Source organism: Salmo salar, chromosome 15, assembly GCF_965601325.2.
Source record: "Salmo salar chromosome 15, fSalSal1, whole genome shotgun sequence".
NCBI classification, from domain to species: domain Eukaryota; kingdom Metazoa; phylum Chordata; class Actinopteri; order Salmoniformes; family Salmonidae; genus Salmo; species Salmo salar.
The window spans coordinates 107,685,036-107,697,634 of record NC_138305.1 but is presented as its reverse complement, the minus strand read 5'-3'; the positions used below and the strand labels follow the sequence as shown (position 1 = coordinate 107,697,634).

Here is a 12,599-nt window from a genome sequence, read left to right as displayed (position 1 = left end):
ACAGACAGAAGACAGGTCATTAATGTACAGGCTGAACAGGAGGGGCCCCAGTATTGACCCTTGGTGCACGCCCACTGTCACGGCTGTCGAAAGGATCGGACCAAAATGCAGCGTGTGTTTCGTTCCACATATTTATTAGACTGTGAAACTATACGCAATACAAAATAAACTGAAGGACAAAACAACAAACCATGACGCAGAGGAGAAACAAACACTACTCACAAAATATAATCACCCACAAAAACAGGTGGGACAAACATCAGCTTAAATATGACCTCCAATTAGAGACAACGACGACCAGCTGCCTCTAATTGGAGATCATACCAAGCAACACCAACATAGAAATACAAAACTAGAAATTGAACATAGACATACAAAACATAGACAAACACCCCCTGACCTACTCTACCATAGAAAATAACAACATACTATGGTCAGGACGTGACAGTACCCCCCCAAAGGTGCGGACTCCGAACGCACCTACACAAACAACAACCCCCCCTCAAACAACAACCCCCCCAAAAACAAAAACACAAAGGGAGGGTAGGGTGGGTGACTAATGTCTATGGCGGCTCAGGTGCAGTACCCAGAACCTTCTCATCCAGCGCATCCCCCATTTGAGGAGGCGGCTCTGATTCGGGGCGAAATCCTCGCTCCACCCATTGATCCCTCCGCTCTAGTACCACCGGACCGTGGATCGTCGGAGGAGGAACCGGACTGTAGATCATTGCTGGAGGTTCTGGACTGCAGGCTGTCGCTGAAGACTCTGGGCTGAGGAACTTCTCAGGAGGTTCCGGACTGTAGTCCGTCTCAGGAGGTTCCGGACTGTAGGCCGTCTCAGGAGGTTCCGGACTGTAGTCCGTCTCAGGAGGTTCCGGACTGTAGGCCGTCTCAGGAGGTTCCCGGACTGTAGTCCGTCTCAGGAGGTTCCGGACTGTAGTCCGTCTCAGGAGGTTCCGGACTGTAGTCCGTCTCAGGAGGTTCCGGACTGTAGGCCGTCTCAGGAGGTTCCGAACTGTAGGCCGTCTCAGGAGGTTCCGAACTGTAGTCCGTCTCAGGAGGTTCCGAACTGTAGTCCGTCTCAGGAGGTTCCGGACTGTAGTCCGTCTCAGGAGGTTCCGGACTGTAGTCCGTCTCAGGAGGTTCCGGACTGTAGTCCGTCTCAGGAGGTTCCCGGACTGTAGTCCGTCTCAGGAGGTTCTGGACTGTAGTCCGTCTCAGGAGGTTCCGGACTGTAGTCCGTCTCAGGAGGTTCACCCACAAAAACAGGTGGGACAAACATCAGCTTAAATATGACCTCCAATTAGAGACAACGACGACCAGCTGCCTGTAATTGGAGATCATACCAAACAACACCAACATAGAAATACAAAACTAGAAACTGAACATAGAAATACAAAACATAGACAAACACCCCCTGTCATGCCCTGACCTACTCTACCATAGAAAATAACAACATACTATGGGCGACAGCTCATTGCTCACTCTGACACACTGAGTTCTGCCTTCGAGGTATGATTTCATCCATCTCAAAACATTGGGGGAAAAGTTGAACTTGGACAATTTTGTGATGAGAACCTCATGGTTAACAGTTATCAAAAGCCTTCCTTAGGTCCAGAAACACAGCCCCAACAACGCCCCCTTTGTCCATCTTGGACTTCACATTTTCCAGAAGAAAGCAGTTAATGGTGGTGTGTTCTCAGTCTGTACTGTGCTGTATTAATACAACTATAAGGACCATAATGGTGGTGTGTTCTCAGTCTGTACTGTGCTGTACAGTAGCGGAGCCCGTTCAATTCTCACCCCAGGGCATCAGACAGATCTCTGGAGAGCCATCTAAAAGGGAGTCTCCTTCCTTTTCAGACCACAGCTCTGCTAGCCTGATCGTAGGTCAGATTGTGCTGTCTTGCCTCCCGACCAAATAATCACAATCTGATTTTAGACCTAGTACAACTCTGAACTCTTTTGTCACAGATAAGAGATGAGACTCATGGGAGCTCCTAAAAGTTGTTTGTGTGTGTGCGTGTGTGTGTGTGTCAGTGACGTGCAGTGAGGTCAGTGGATGGGTATAATGGGCGCCGAAGACGTTGATGTTGATTAAGGCAGCCCCCCCCCCCCCCCCCCCCCCCTGCATCTCTCTGATTCAGAGGGGTTGTGTTAAATGCGGAAGACGCATTTCAGTTGAACACATTCAGTTGGACAACTGACTAGGTATCCCCCTTTCCCTTTCCCTAATCAAAGCCAGATTTACTCACAAATACCTTGACGAAGGCCCAGTTAACCATACAACAGATAGCTCCAACAGCCAGATTGACATAGGCTGTTAACCGAAATTGACAAAAAAGATTTAATCAAACGTAGGCTTAAATACCAATGTAGCCAAGATACACAAGCGATAGCCTCCGATGGCCGCATATTTCATAGCATCAGACAAAATGACACACTGATCAACTCAGCCATAGATGTAGCATCCACAGTTACAACTAATCTGGGCATTAAAATACCAATATATGTACGCATTTCATCCAAATAGTTTGCAATGAATTTTCTTTCACAATGGATTTACAATTCTTCCAATGCACCGCACATGCAAACACACACAATATTATTATGGTGTCAAATATTATTACACACACACACATATATATAATAAATAATATTGTTCAAAGTTTTTCCATAACAACAATCAAAATGACTGGAAAACGTCTCATAAAAACTTAAAATTCTAGCTTGATAAATCAAACGTCGACATGAAAATCAAAGCCATGGGCGCCGCTCTCTAAACAGCAGACCAGCAAATGAAAATAACGACAGAAATTAAATAACGGCTGAATCTACATAATGCTGTAATGCTCGGGCGTAGCGGGAGAGGAATCAAACGCAGGAAGCAGCGATACAGGGTAGTGGCTTTTAATGAGCCAAATGGCGAAAACACAAGCCACCCCAAACAGCGATGAGAGCGCACACAAAACAAAGTGCCCCAAACACAGGGGAAAACACAGTCGGCGCAAAAACCACGCACTAGCGCAAAAACACAATCAGCGTGTACACAAGCAAACAACAGAGAAACAATCCCGCACAAAGAGCAGGCGGGCCAGCTAGCTCATATATCCCCGCTAATCAACCCAACTAAGGACAGGTGCAAACAATAACAGAAAGGGGGAAAACAAAAAAGGAATCAGTGGCAGCTAGTAGGCCGGTAACGACGACCGCTGAGCGCCACCCGAGCAGGAGGGGGCGCCACCTTCGGTGGGAGTCGTGACAAATGCATTGAAATAAAGGGCATAAATCAGAGATATTTACTTACATTATCAAGGTAACAAAACAAATAACTCGACCTAACAATGGCGAAAAAGGTGGAAAGTAAGATAAATAGGAAAATATTTTATAAAGTCAGTTGAGGTCGCAGCCAGGATTCAGTACTCCTGCATGGACACCATAACAGGGCTGGTTAACTCTGTGGTGTTGAATGGACAGCACTGCTGTCTAGCAAGCTATAATTCTTACTTTGTGGATAGGCCAGGAGACGATTTGTGGGCAGTGTTCATTTATTTGTTTTATTTACAGTACCAGTCAAAAGTTTGGACACACCTACAAATCCAAGGGTTTTTCTTTATTTTTACTATTTTCTACGTTGTAGAATAATAGTGAAGACATCCAAACTATGAAATAACACATATGGAATCATGTAGTAACCATATCCAAAACATTTTTAAACAAATCAAAATATATTTTATATTTCAGATTCCTTAAAGTAGCCACCCTTTGCCTTGATGACAGCTTTGCTCATGTTCATTCAATAGTAGCCTAACCCGCAAATTGAAAAGGAAAATGTATTTAGGCCTACTTTTACCGTTAAATTAAGTCCATTCGTCTGTCCTTGCATCACTGTCTGCTTAAATCAAATAATTCTATATTCTGTTTGTAACCTCAAATTCACAGACAGAACTATGGATGTAAGGACTGACCATCCATGATATCAACATTATAGTTTTAACCATGTTATGAGGCTATACAGGACTGACCATCCATGATATCAACATTATAGTTATAACCATGTTATGAGGCTATACAGGACTGACCATCCATGATATCAACATTATAGTTTTAACCATGTTATGAGGCTATACAGTGTTTTTTTTACATTTACTTTGTTTACAAACAGTAAAAGTGCAGTAACTGCAGTTGACTGTGGTATTTTGGATGCAGTAATTGCAGAATAACTACAGCGTACTGCAGTCATTAATGGCACCGGAGGGGATGGCTGCCATTTTAAGGGCTCCTAACCAACTGTGCTATTTTTTATTTATTTTTTGCATTGTTTGTGGCTTATTTTGTACATAATCATACCGTCTTTTAGATACTGTCTCTTATGACCGAAAAGAGCTTCTGGATAACAGAACAGCTTATTACTTACCTCGAACTGGACAAAGATATATATTTTTTATAAGTCTCAAGCAAAGGATATACTGCTTCTCCGAGAACAGGCCCAAATCCCTGTCAAGAAAAGACAGAAATACAGGGGGCGGAGATCGGGGTGCCTTGTGAGAATTCATCGGCGAGTGGGTAACCTGCCTCTATCATCCGTTCTATTGGCCAACGTGCAATCACTGGAGAATAAACTGGATGATCTCCATTCGAGATTATCCTACCAACAGGACATTAAAAACTGTAATATCTTATGTTTCATCGAGTCGTGGCTGAACAACGACACGGATAATATATAGCTGGCTGGGTTTTCCGTGCATCACAAGGACAGAACAGCTACGTCTGGTAAGACGAGGGGTGGGAGTGTGTGTCCATTTGTCAATAGCAGCTGGTGCGCAATGTCTAATATTGAAAAAATCTTGAGGTATTGCTCATATGAGGTGGAGTAAAACATGATAAGCTGTTCACCACACTATCTACCAAGAGAGTTTATCTATATTATTCGTAGCCGTCTATTTACCACCGAAAACCAATGCTGGCATGAAGACCACACTCAACGAGCTGTATAAGGCCATATGCAAACAAGAAAATGCTCATCCAGAAGTGGCGCACCTAGTGGCCGGGGACTTTAATGAAGGCTAACTTAAATCCGTTTTACCTCATTTCTACCAGCATTTCATGTGTGCAACCAGAGGAAGACCACCTTTACTCCACACACAGAGATGCATACAAAGCTCTGCCTCGCCCTCCATTTGGCAAATCTGATCATAATTATATTCTCCTGATTCCTGCTTACAAGCAAAAATTAAAGCAGGAAGTACCGATGACTCGATCAATACGGAAGTGGTCATATGACGCAGATGCTACGCTACAGGACTGTTTTGCTAACACAGACTGGAATATGTTCCGAGATTCATCCGATGGCATTGTGGAGTATATCACCTCAGTCACTGGCTTCATCAATAAGTGCATCGACGACGTCGTCCCCACAGTGACCGTACATACATATTCCAACCACAAGCCATGGATTACAGGCAACATCCGTACCGAACTAAAGGCTAGAGCTGCCACTTTCAATGAGCGGGACACTAATACGGACACTAATAAGAAATCCCGCTATGCCCTCAGACGAACTATCAAACAGGCAAAGCGTCAATACAGGACTAAGATTGAATCCAACTACACCGGCTCTGATGCTCTTTGGATGTGGCAGGGCTTGCAAACTATTACAGACTACGAAGGGAAACCCAGCCGCAAGCTGCTCAGTGATGTGAGCTTACCAGACAAGCGAAATGCCTTTTAAGCTCGCTTTGAGGCAAGCAACACCAAAGCATGCATGAAAGCACCAGTTTTTCTGGATGACTGTGTGATCACGCTCTCCGTAGCCGATGTGAAGAAGACCTATAAAGAGGTTAACATTCACAAGGCCACGGGGCCAGACAGATTACCAGGACGTGTACTGGCAAGTGTCTTCACTGACATTTTCAACCTCTCCCTGACCGAGTCTGTAATACCTACATGTTTCAAGCAGACCAGCATAGTCCCTGTGCCCAAGAAAGCGAAGGTAACCTGGCTAAATGACTACTGCCCCGTAGCACTCACGTCGGTAGCCATGAAGTGCTTTGAAAGGCTGGTCATGACTCACATCAACACCACCATCCCGGAAACCCTAGAACAACTCCAATTCGCATACCGCTCCAACAGATCCCAGATTACGCAATCTAAATTGCACTCCACACTGCCCTTTCCCACCTGGACAAAAGAAACACCTATGTGAGAATGCTATTCATTGACTACAGCTCAGCGTTCAACACCATAGTGCCCACAAAGCTCATCATGAAGCTAAGGGCCCTGGGTCTAAACACCTCCTGCAATTGGATCCTGGACTTACTGACGGGCCGCCCCCAAGTGCTAAGGGTAGGCAACAACACATCTGCCACCCTGATCCTCAACACCCCTCAGGGGTGCTTGCTTAGTCACCTCCTATACTCCCTGTTCACCCACGACTGCGTGTCCAAGAACGACTCCAATACCATCATTAAGTTTGCTGACGACACAACAGTGTTAGGCCTGATTACCGACAACGATGATACAGCGTAGAGAGAGGAGGTCAGAAATCTGGCAGTGTGGTGCCAGGACAACAACCTGTCCCTAAATGTGAACAAGACAAAGGAGCTGATCGTGGACTACAGGAAAAAGAGGGCCGAACAGGCCCCCGTTAACATCGATGGGGCTGTAGTGGAGAGCAGCTCGAGAGAAAAAGTAGGGAACTTGTCTGTCGGCCCTGCATTAAAGACCACAATTGGTTAAAGTTAATTGTGATAAATAAAAAAGTATACCAGTTTCATTTAAGGACCAAAAAATGTACAACTGTGCCATATTGATTGAAAAATAGTTGGGAAGAGATTTTCGATGTTCCGATTCCATGGCACATGGTTTATGAACTGATACGCAAAATTACGCCGGATTCAAAACATAGAATTTTTCAATTTCAATTATTATACAAAATTCTTGCAACCAATAGAATGTTATATATATATATGTTATATATATGGGGGATACAACCTTCCATACAACCTGTCCATATGTATCTTGTTTTTGGTCACAGGTCCAGGAATGGTTGAAGAATTGCAACATTTATCTGGAGCTAACTCTGCAGATAGCATTACTGGGTGAACTGAAAAGTAATTGTCAATCGATCAATAATATAATAATACCTTTAGCAAAAATGCTTACCTTTAATTTACAATCTTTAGAAATTATGAGAATAGAAAGGTTCAGAACTTTTTGTGAAACATCATAGCACAGTTGAAAATATATGGCCAATAAAAATCCAATATGGATGGTGTTAAGAGATAGATGGGATTGGTTGAATGGAGCTGAAGGTTGAGACTAATAACAACAAGATAATGAGACTAATAACAACTAATGTAAAACATACTGTGTCCGTAAAACGTATATAAGTTCAGAACTTTTGTGAAAGAAATAGATGGGAGAATTTGAGAAAATAATTTGACGTGCTTTATTGTGGCCATTTTGTCAGGTTGTTTTTGCCCACTGGCTAGCTTCCTTACTCAGTTCAAGGGATCCGTGCAAAATTATATAGACGGCCAAATAAGCAAGCTTTTCCCACACAACATGTTTAAGCCTTAAAGGCAATACGCATTTGAAAAATAATACATCCGCTCAATGCAATGAACAAAGCTAGTATAAACCTTGATGCCAATGCCTACCACTGTCCATCAGCAGGGAATGGAGTCATGAATGGCCGCGCCTGTCAACGATTTGAAAGGATAGGAAGGTAGCCACAGATCGACCAGAGCTTTCAAAGCAGTTTTAGCACATTTGGGGACATTGAGTATAAAACCCACAAAAATCATTGACCAAAAAACATGAGTTACTGCCTACCCTGCCTGCACGTCACTGATGTGTGTAACTGTGTGTCCCAGACAGTCTGACACGTACTGCAGTGTGATTACAGTAATAAGTGTTGTCAGCTGACATCTCTGCAGATAATCAGAGACAATTGTGGTGCAGTGTGTCCCAAATACCCTATATATTGAGCCCTGGTCCAACAGTAGTGCACTATATAGAGAATAAGGTGTCATTTGGGACACTAGATAGAGAATGCTCCATGATATAGACTGCAGACTTGTTCATTTATCAGACTAGATACTGTATGTTATCTGTCTATGATATAGACTGTAGACTTGTTCATTTATTAGACTAGATACTGTATGTTATCTGTCTATGTTCCATGTTATAGACTGTAGACTTGTTCATTTAGCAGACTAGATACTGTATGTTATCTGTCTATGTTCCATGTTATAGGCTGTAGACTTGTTCATTTATCAGACTAGATACTGTATGTTATCTGTCTATGTTCCATGATATAGACTGTAGACTTGTTCATTTATCAGACTAGATACTGTATGTTATCTGGCTATGATATAGACTGTAGACTTGTTCATTTATCAGACTAGATACTGTATGTTATCTGTCTATGTTCCATGATATAGGCTGTAGACTTGTTCATTTATCAGACTAGATACTGTATGTTATCTGTCTATGATATAGACTGTAGACTTGTTCATTTAGCAGACTAGATACTGTATGTTATCTGTCTATGTTCCATGATATAGACTGTAGACTTGTTCATTTATCAGACTAGATACTGTATGTTATCTGTCTATGTTCCATGATATAGGCTGTAGACTTGTTCATTTATCAGACTAGATACTGTATGTTATCTGTCTATGTTCCATGATATAGACAGTAGACTTGTTCATTTATCAGACTAGATACTGTATGTTATCTGGCTATGATATTGACTGTAGACTTGTTCATTTAGCAGACTAGATACTGTATGTTATCTGGCTATGTTCCATGTTATAGGCTGTAGACTTGTTCATTTATCAGACTAGATACTGTATGTTATCTGGCTATGCCCCATGATATAGGCTGTAGACTTGTTCATTTAGCAGACAATATATGCTTATAAGTGCCATTATTTTATATTATACTGTATGAGTTTATAGTAAGGAGAATATAATTGAACTTAGCTTAATAAAATGGAAAGGATATTTTTTCCCATTCCGGAGTGAGCGAGCATATGAAGTGGCTACGTTGAGCATTAAAGTCATCATTTGAAACAGGTCCTATAAGATAGATTTAGAGTTATTTGGCAACTTTAGTTGTGAATGATACAAACCTTAGAATCTATCAGAAATCAACACATATATGGGCTGCATGATGGAACTATAGACTGTCGATGATTTGAGAAAGTCTCAAAAAAAGCTTGCTCTCTGTTCCTTCCCTCAGGCTGCACAGCTGTTCTCTCATCAAGTGATCATATTTTCACCCATCAGACTATTCTCAATGTAATCTGGTCTTTACTAATATGTAAAATGAGTTTTGATTTAGAACGGTCCATTATGAAATGGGCAGGAACAGGAGCAGGAGAAAAAAATGCATGTCATCTGTATGCACTGGAATAGCAAATGGAGGTCTATTTTTCAATGATGACAGGTAGGCTACTTCTTTTTTATAGCAGAGCTGTGCTTAATATAAATATAACAACATGTATTTCTTGGACACAACTTTGGTTTTAGAAGTGGGGGGGTGACATAATTATTATAATATTTTTTTTATCCGGTTGGATAAACACTCCAAACAGCGTATCTGACCGCTCAGAGGCGTCTGCATGGTCCTAAAGCAACACCGTCGCCTCGTTTTGTATCACATTCCAATTATAAAAGCGGGGGAGGGGACAAAACAGCAATTTCAGAATGGGGGAGGGGCATGTCCCCCCCCGTCCCCGTCCCCCACTCCCACTCCCACTCCAAGCATCAACCACTGTTTGAGGAGCATTCTCTCTCTGTGCGACAGGTGATATTCCGCCCAAACTCCGTATTCCATGGGCTCTCCAACCTTGTTCCTGCAGCTACACAGTGCTTCATTTGAGCTACACAGTGCTTCATTTGAGCTACACAGTGCTTCATTTGAGCTACACAGTGCTTCATTTGAGCTACACAGTGCTTCATTTGAGAAACTGTGTGAAATATTTTTCGGACACATCGATAGCAACATGTTTTCACAAGGAGACATATTTCACCAAACTTTTGACAGTTCCTCTCTGCACGCTCTAGAAAGGAATAAAGGACAGAGAGGTGAGGAGATGGAAACACACGGTGGTGAGATATTCTGTACAGCTAAATGTAATGTGTCACCCAATTAATTATGACAATATAACAAATTCTTGTTTACTAGGCTATTTAAAATCAAATACAAATTCACTATAATTGTAAGCTAACTCTGTAAGCCGCCCTGCTAATCAATGAACCAACAGCATCGCCTAGGCCTATACATTCTCCCCCAGACTCACGGATATACATGTTGGAGTGTAGCATAAGGTAACCAGTCCACCCAGTATGCATAATAATACAGTCTACACTTAAGGGTGATTACCGTAAATTCCAGACTATAAGCCGCAACTTTTTTCCCAGGCTTTGAACCTCGCGGCTTAAACAATGGCGCGGCTAATATATGAATATATTTCTCATAAAAAACACATTCTGTGACGTGCTGAGTTTTTTGGCGGCATGAAGTTTTCATTAGACCAATGAAATTGCCGAACGGGTTAAGGTCAAACAACTTTTTTGTTTACTGTTTAGATTAAATCGAGCGCGCTCAAACTTCCCATCATTCTGATTACGGTAGTCATTTTGTCACCCTCATCATGGCAAAGACACAGAGAAATGCATATGATGCAGCTTTCAAGTTGAAGGTGATTGATCTGGCAGTTGGAAAAGGAAATAGAGCTGCTGCACGGGAGCTTGGTCTTAATGAGTCGATGATAAGACGTTGGAAACAGCAGCGTGAGGAATTGACTCAGTGCAAAAAGACAACTAAAGCTTACTGCTAATTTTAAATGTTTTGTTACAAGCCGTGTTTCGTTAAAGCCTATTTATTTTTGTTACAAGCCGTGTTTCGTTAAAGCCTATTTATTTTTTGTTACAAGCCGTGTTTCGTTAAAGCCTATTTATTTTTGTTACAAGCCGTGTTTCGTTAAAGCCTGTGTAAAGTTCATTTGTTTCAATGTACCGGTAGGCACCTGCGGCTTATAGACATGTGTGGCTTATTTATGTTCAAAATAATAATATTTTTTAAATTCAGTGGGTGCGGCTTATATTCAGGTGCGCTTAATAGTCCGGAAATTACGGTACTCAAATGTGTTTAGTTTTGGAGTATAGGCTAGACCAACTATGTACCAAAGACATCTTAAATACATTTTGCTTTATGTTTTTCTGCCATGCGTAATATGTGGCAGGCTATGTATTGTATAATGGCTCAATAATAACTTAAATTCATTTTTTTTTCAGGCACATATAGACCTATGGGTATGAATAAAGTCTAATATGCCTGTGGGTGTTTTCATTTTTTTACTGCAGTGGGTCACACAGTGTTTCCTGGTAGTTCTGTATTTACTTTTCAACAACCATCGAGCAAAAACAATTTGTCCCCAAAAAAAGGGCATGCCAAAAATCAATGAGCGCAAGGAAATGAGTGCTTCTTTTGGGATACTAAAAACATTGCTCCCGAAAATTCCCCTCGATCAACAGGTCTCTAGCTCCCCAAACTAGTCAAAGGACAAACATTGCTCACGCAGACTGTCTCTGTCTTCATTCATCATATTCCGTACATCTACCACATGGACTGAATGCTTTGATGTTAAACAGGACATGATCCCAGTTATAGAACAGAGTAACTCATCCTGTGAGGTAATTGAGTAACTGACAACATGTGCAGCAACATCTGTCTGCATCGGTAGCATCACTAATATAATTAGCAGGTCCCTCTTGAAAAATATATATTTTTTTATCTCAATGAGAATAACCTGTATAAATAAAGGTTAAATGAAAAATAATACATTTCATACTGCATCAGTCATACATACTCAGCACTCACTCAGTCACAGATATCATGGTATATAAACTATCCCCTGCCCCTCTATCCCCATCCCTGGTCCCTCTCCTTACCTGGGCTGGTTGAGTACTGCAGGCTACCCCTCTTCCTCAAGGGGGACTGGGGTTTGGGTTTGGCCCCAGGCCCAGACCCTGCTCCTGGGGACGGGTTGGAGGACATCTTCCCTGGCTGGTTAAGTCAAGACTGGATAAAGAAAACACAATAAGCAGCACGGCAGAGCTGGAGCAGACTGTAGAGGGAGAGTTAGAGAGCCACGAGTAAGAGGGGAGAAGTAGAGAGAGAGATATAGAGAGAAAGAGAGAGAGATAGCGAGAGCGAGAGAAGCAGCACAGATGCTGAGAGAGGCAGAGAGCTGGGGGTTTTCTGCTGTGTGTGTGTCTTCCCTGAATGCAGTGTTGACGGTGCTGCTGGGGGCGTGACAGAGCTACTCAACGTTACACACACAACACGGCTGCAGACAGTTCCATTCTGCTCTGTACTGTTCTGTTGCCCCGGCAACCACAACCCTGTCATGTGCAAAAGGAGAAGTGGTCACAGAGGACTGACTGATAATATCAGTTAATAACACTAAAACCCATTGGCTGAACAAAGTTCTCAGTTGCCTGGACTCGTTTAGCTAATTATGCAGTCTGTTGTCAATACCTTAAACCATTTCACATGGTAAAACACAATTTGCAGATCTCACT

The 12,599-nt window shown here is 42.3% G+C and overlaps 1 protein-coding gene across 2 annotated transcripts in view; it reads right to left on the bottom strand.

Annotated features, from left to right (window-relative positions):
• LOC106572896 (AMP deaminase 2) overlaps nt 1–12,375 on the bottom strand; it is a 102,266-nt gene extending 89,891 nt beyond the window's left edge. Inside the window, exon 1 of one of the 2 annotated variants that reach the window (XR_006759363.2) lies at nt 11,967–12,375. Coding sequence is in view for 1 of the 2 variants with exons in the window: in XM_014147478.3 (XP_014002953.2) it covers nt 11,967–12,072 (106 nt within the window). In the remaining variant the exon portion in view is untranslated. The remainder of the gene's footprint in view (nt 1–11,966) is intronic. The other variant, XM_014147478.3, reaches the window with a different exon arrangement.
• Nucleotides 12,376–12,599: the final 224 nt, after the last annotated feature.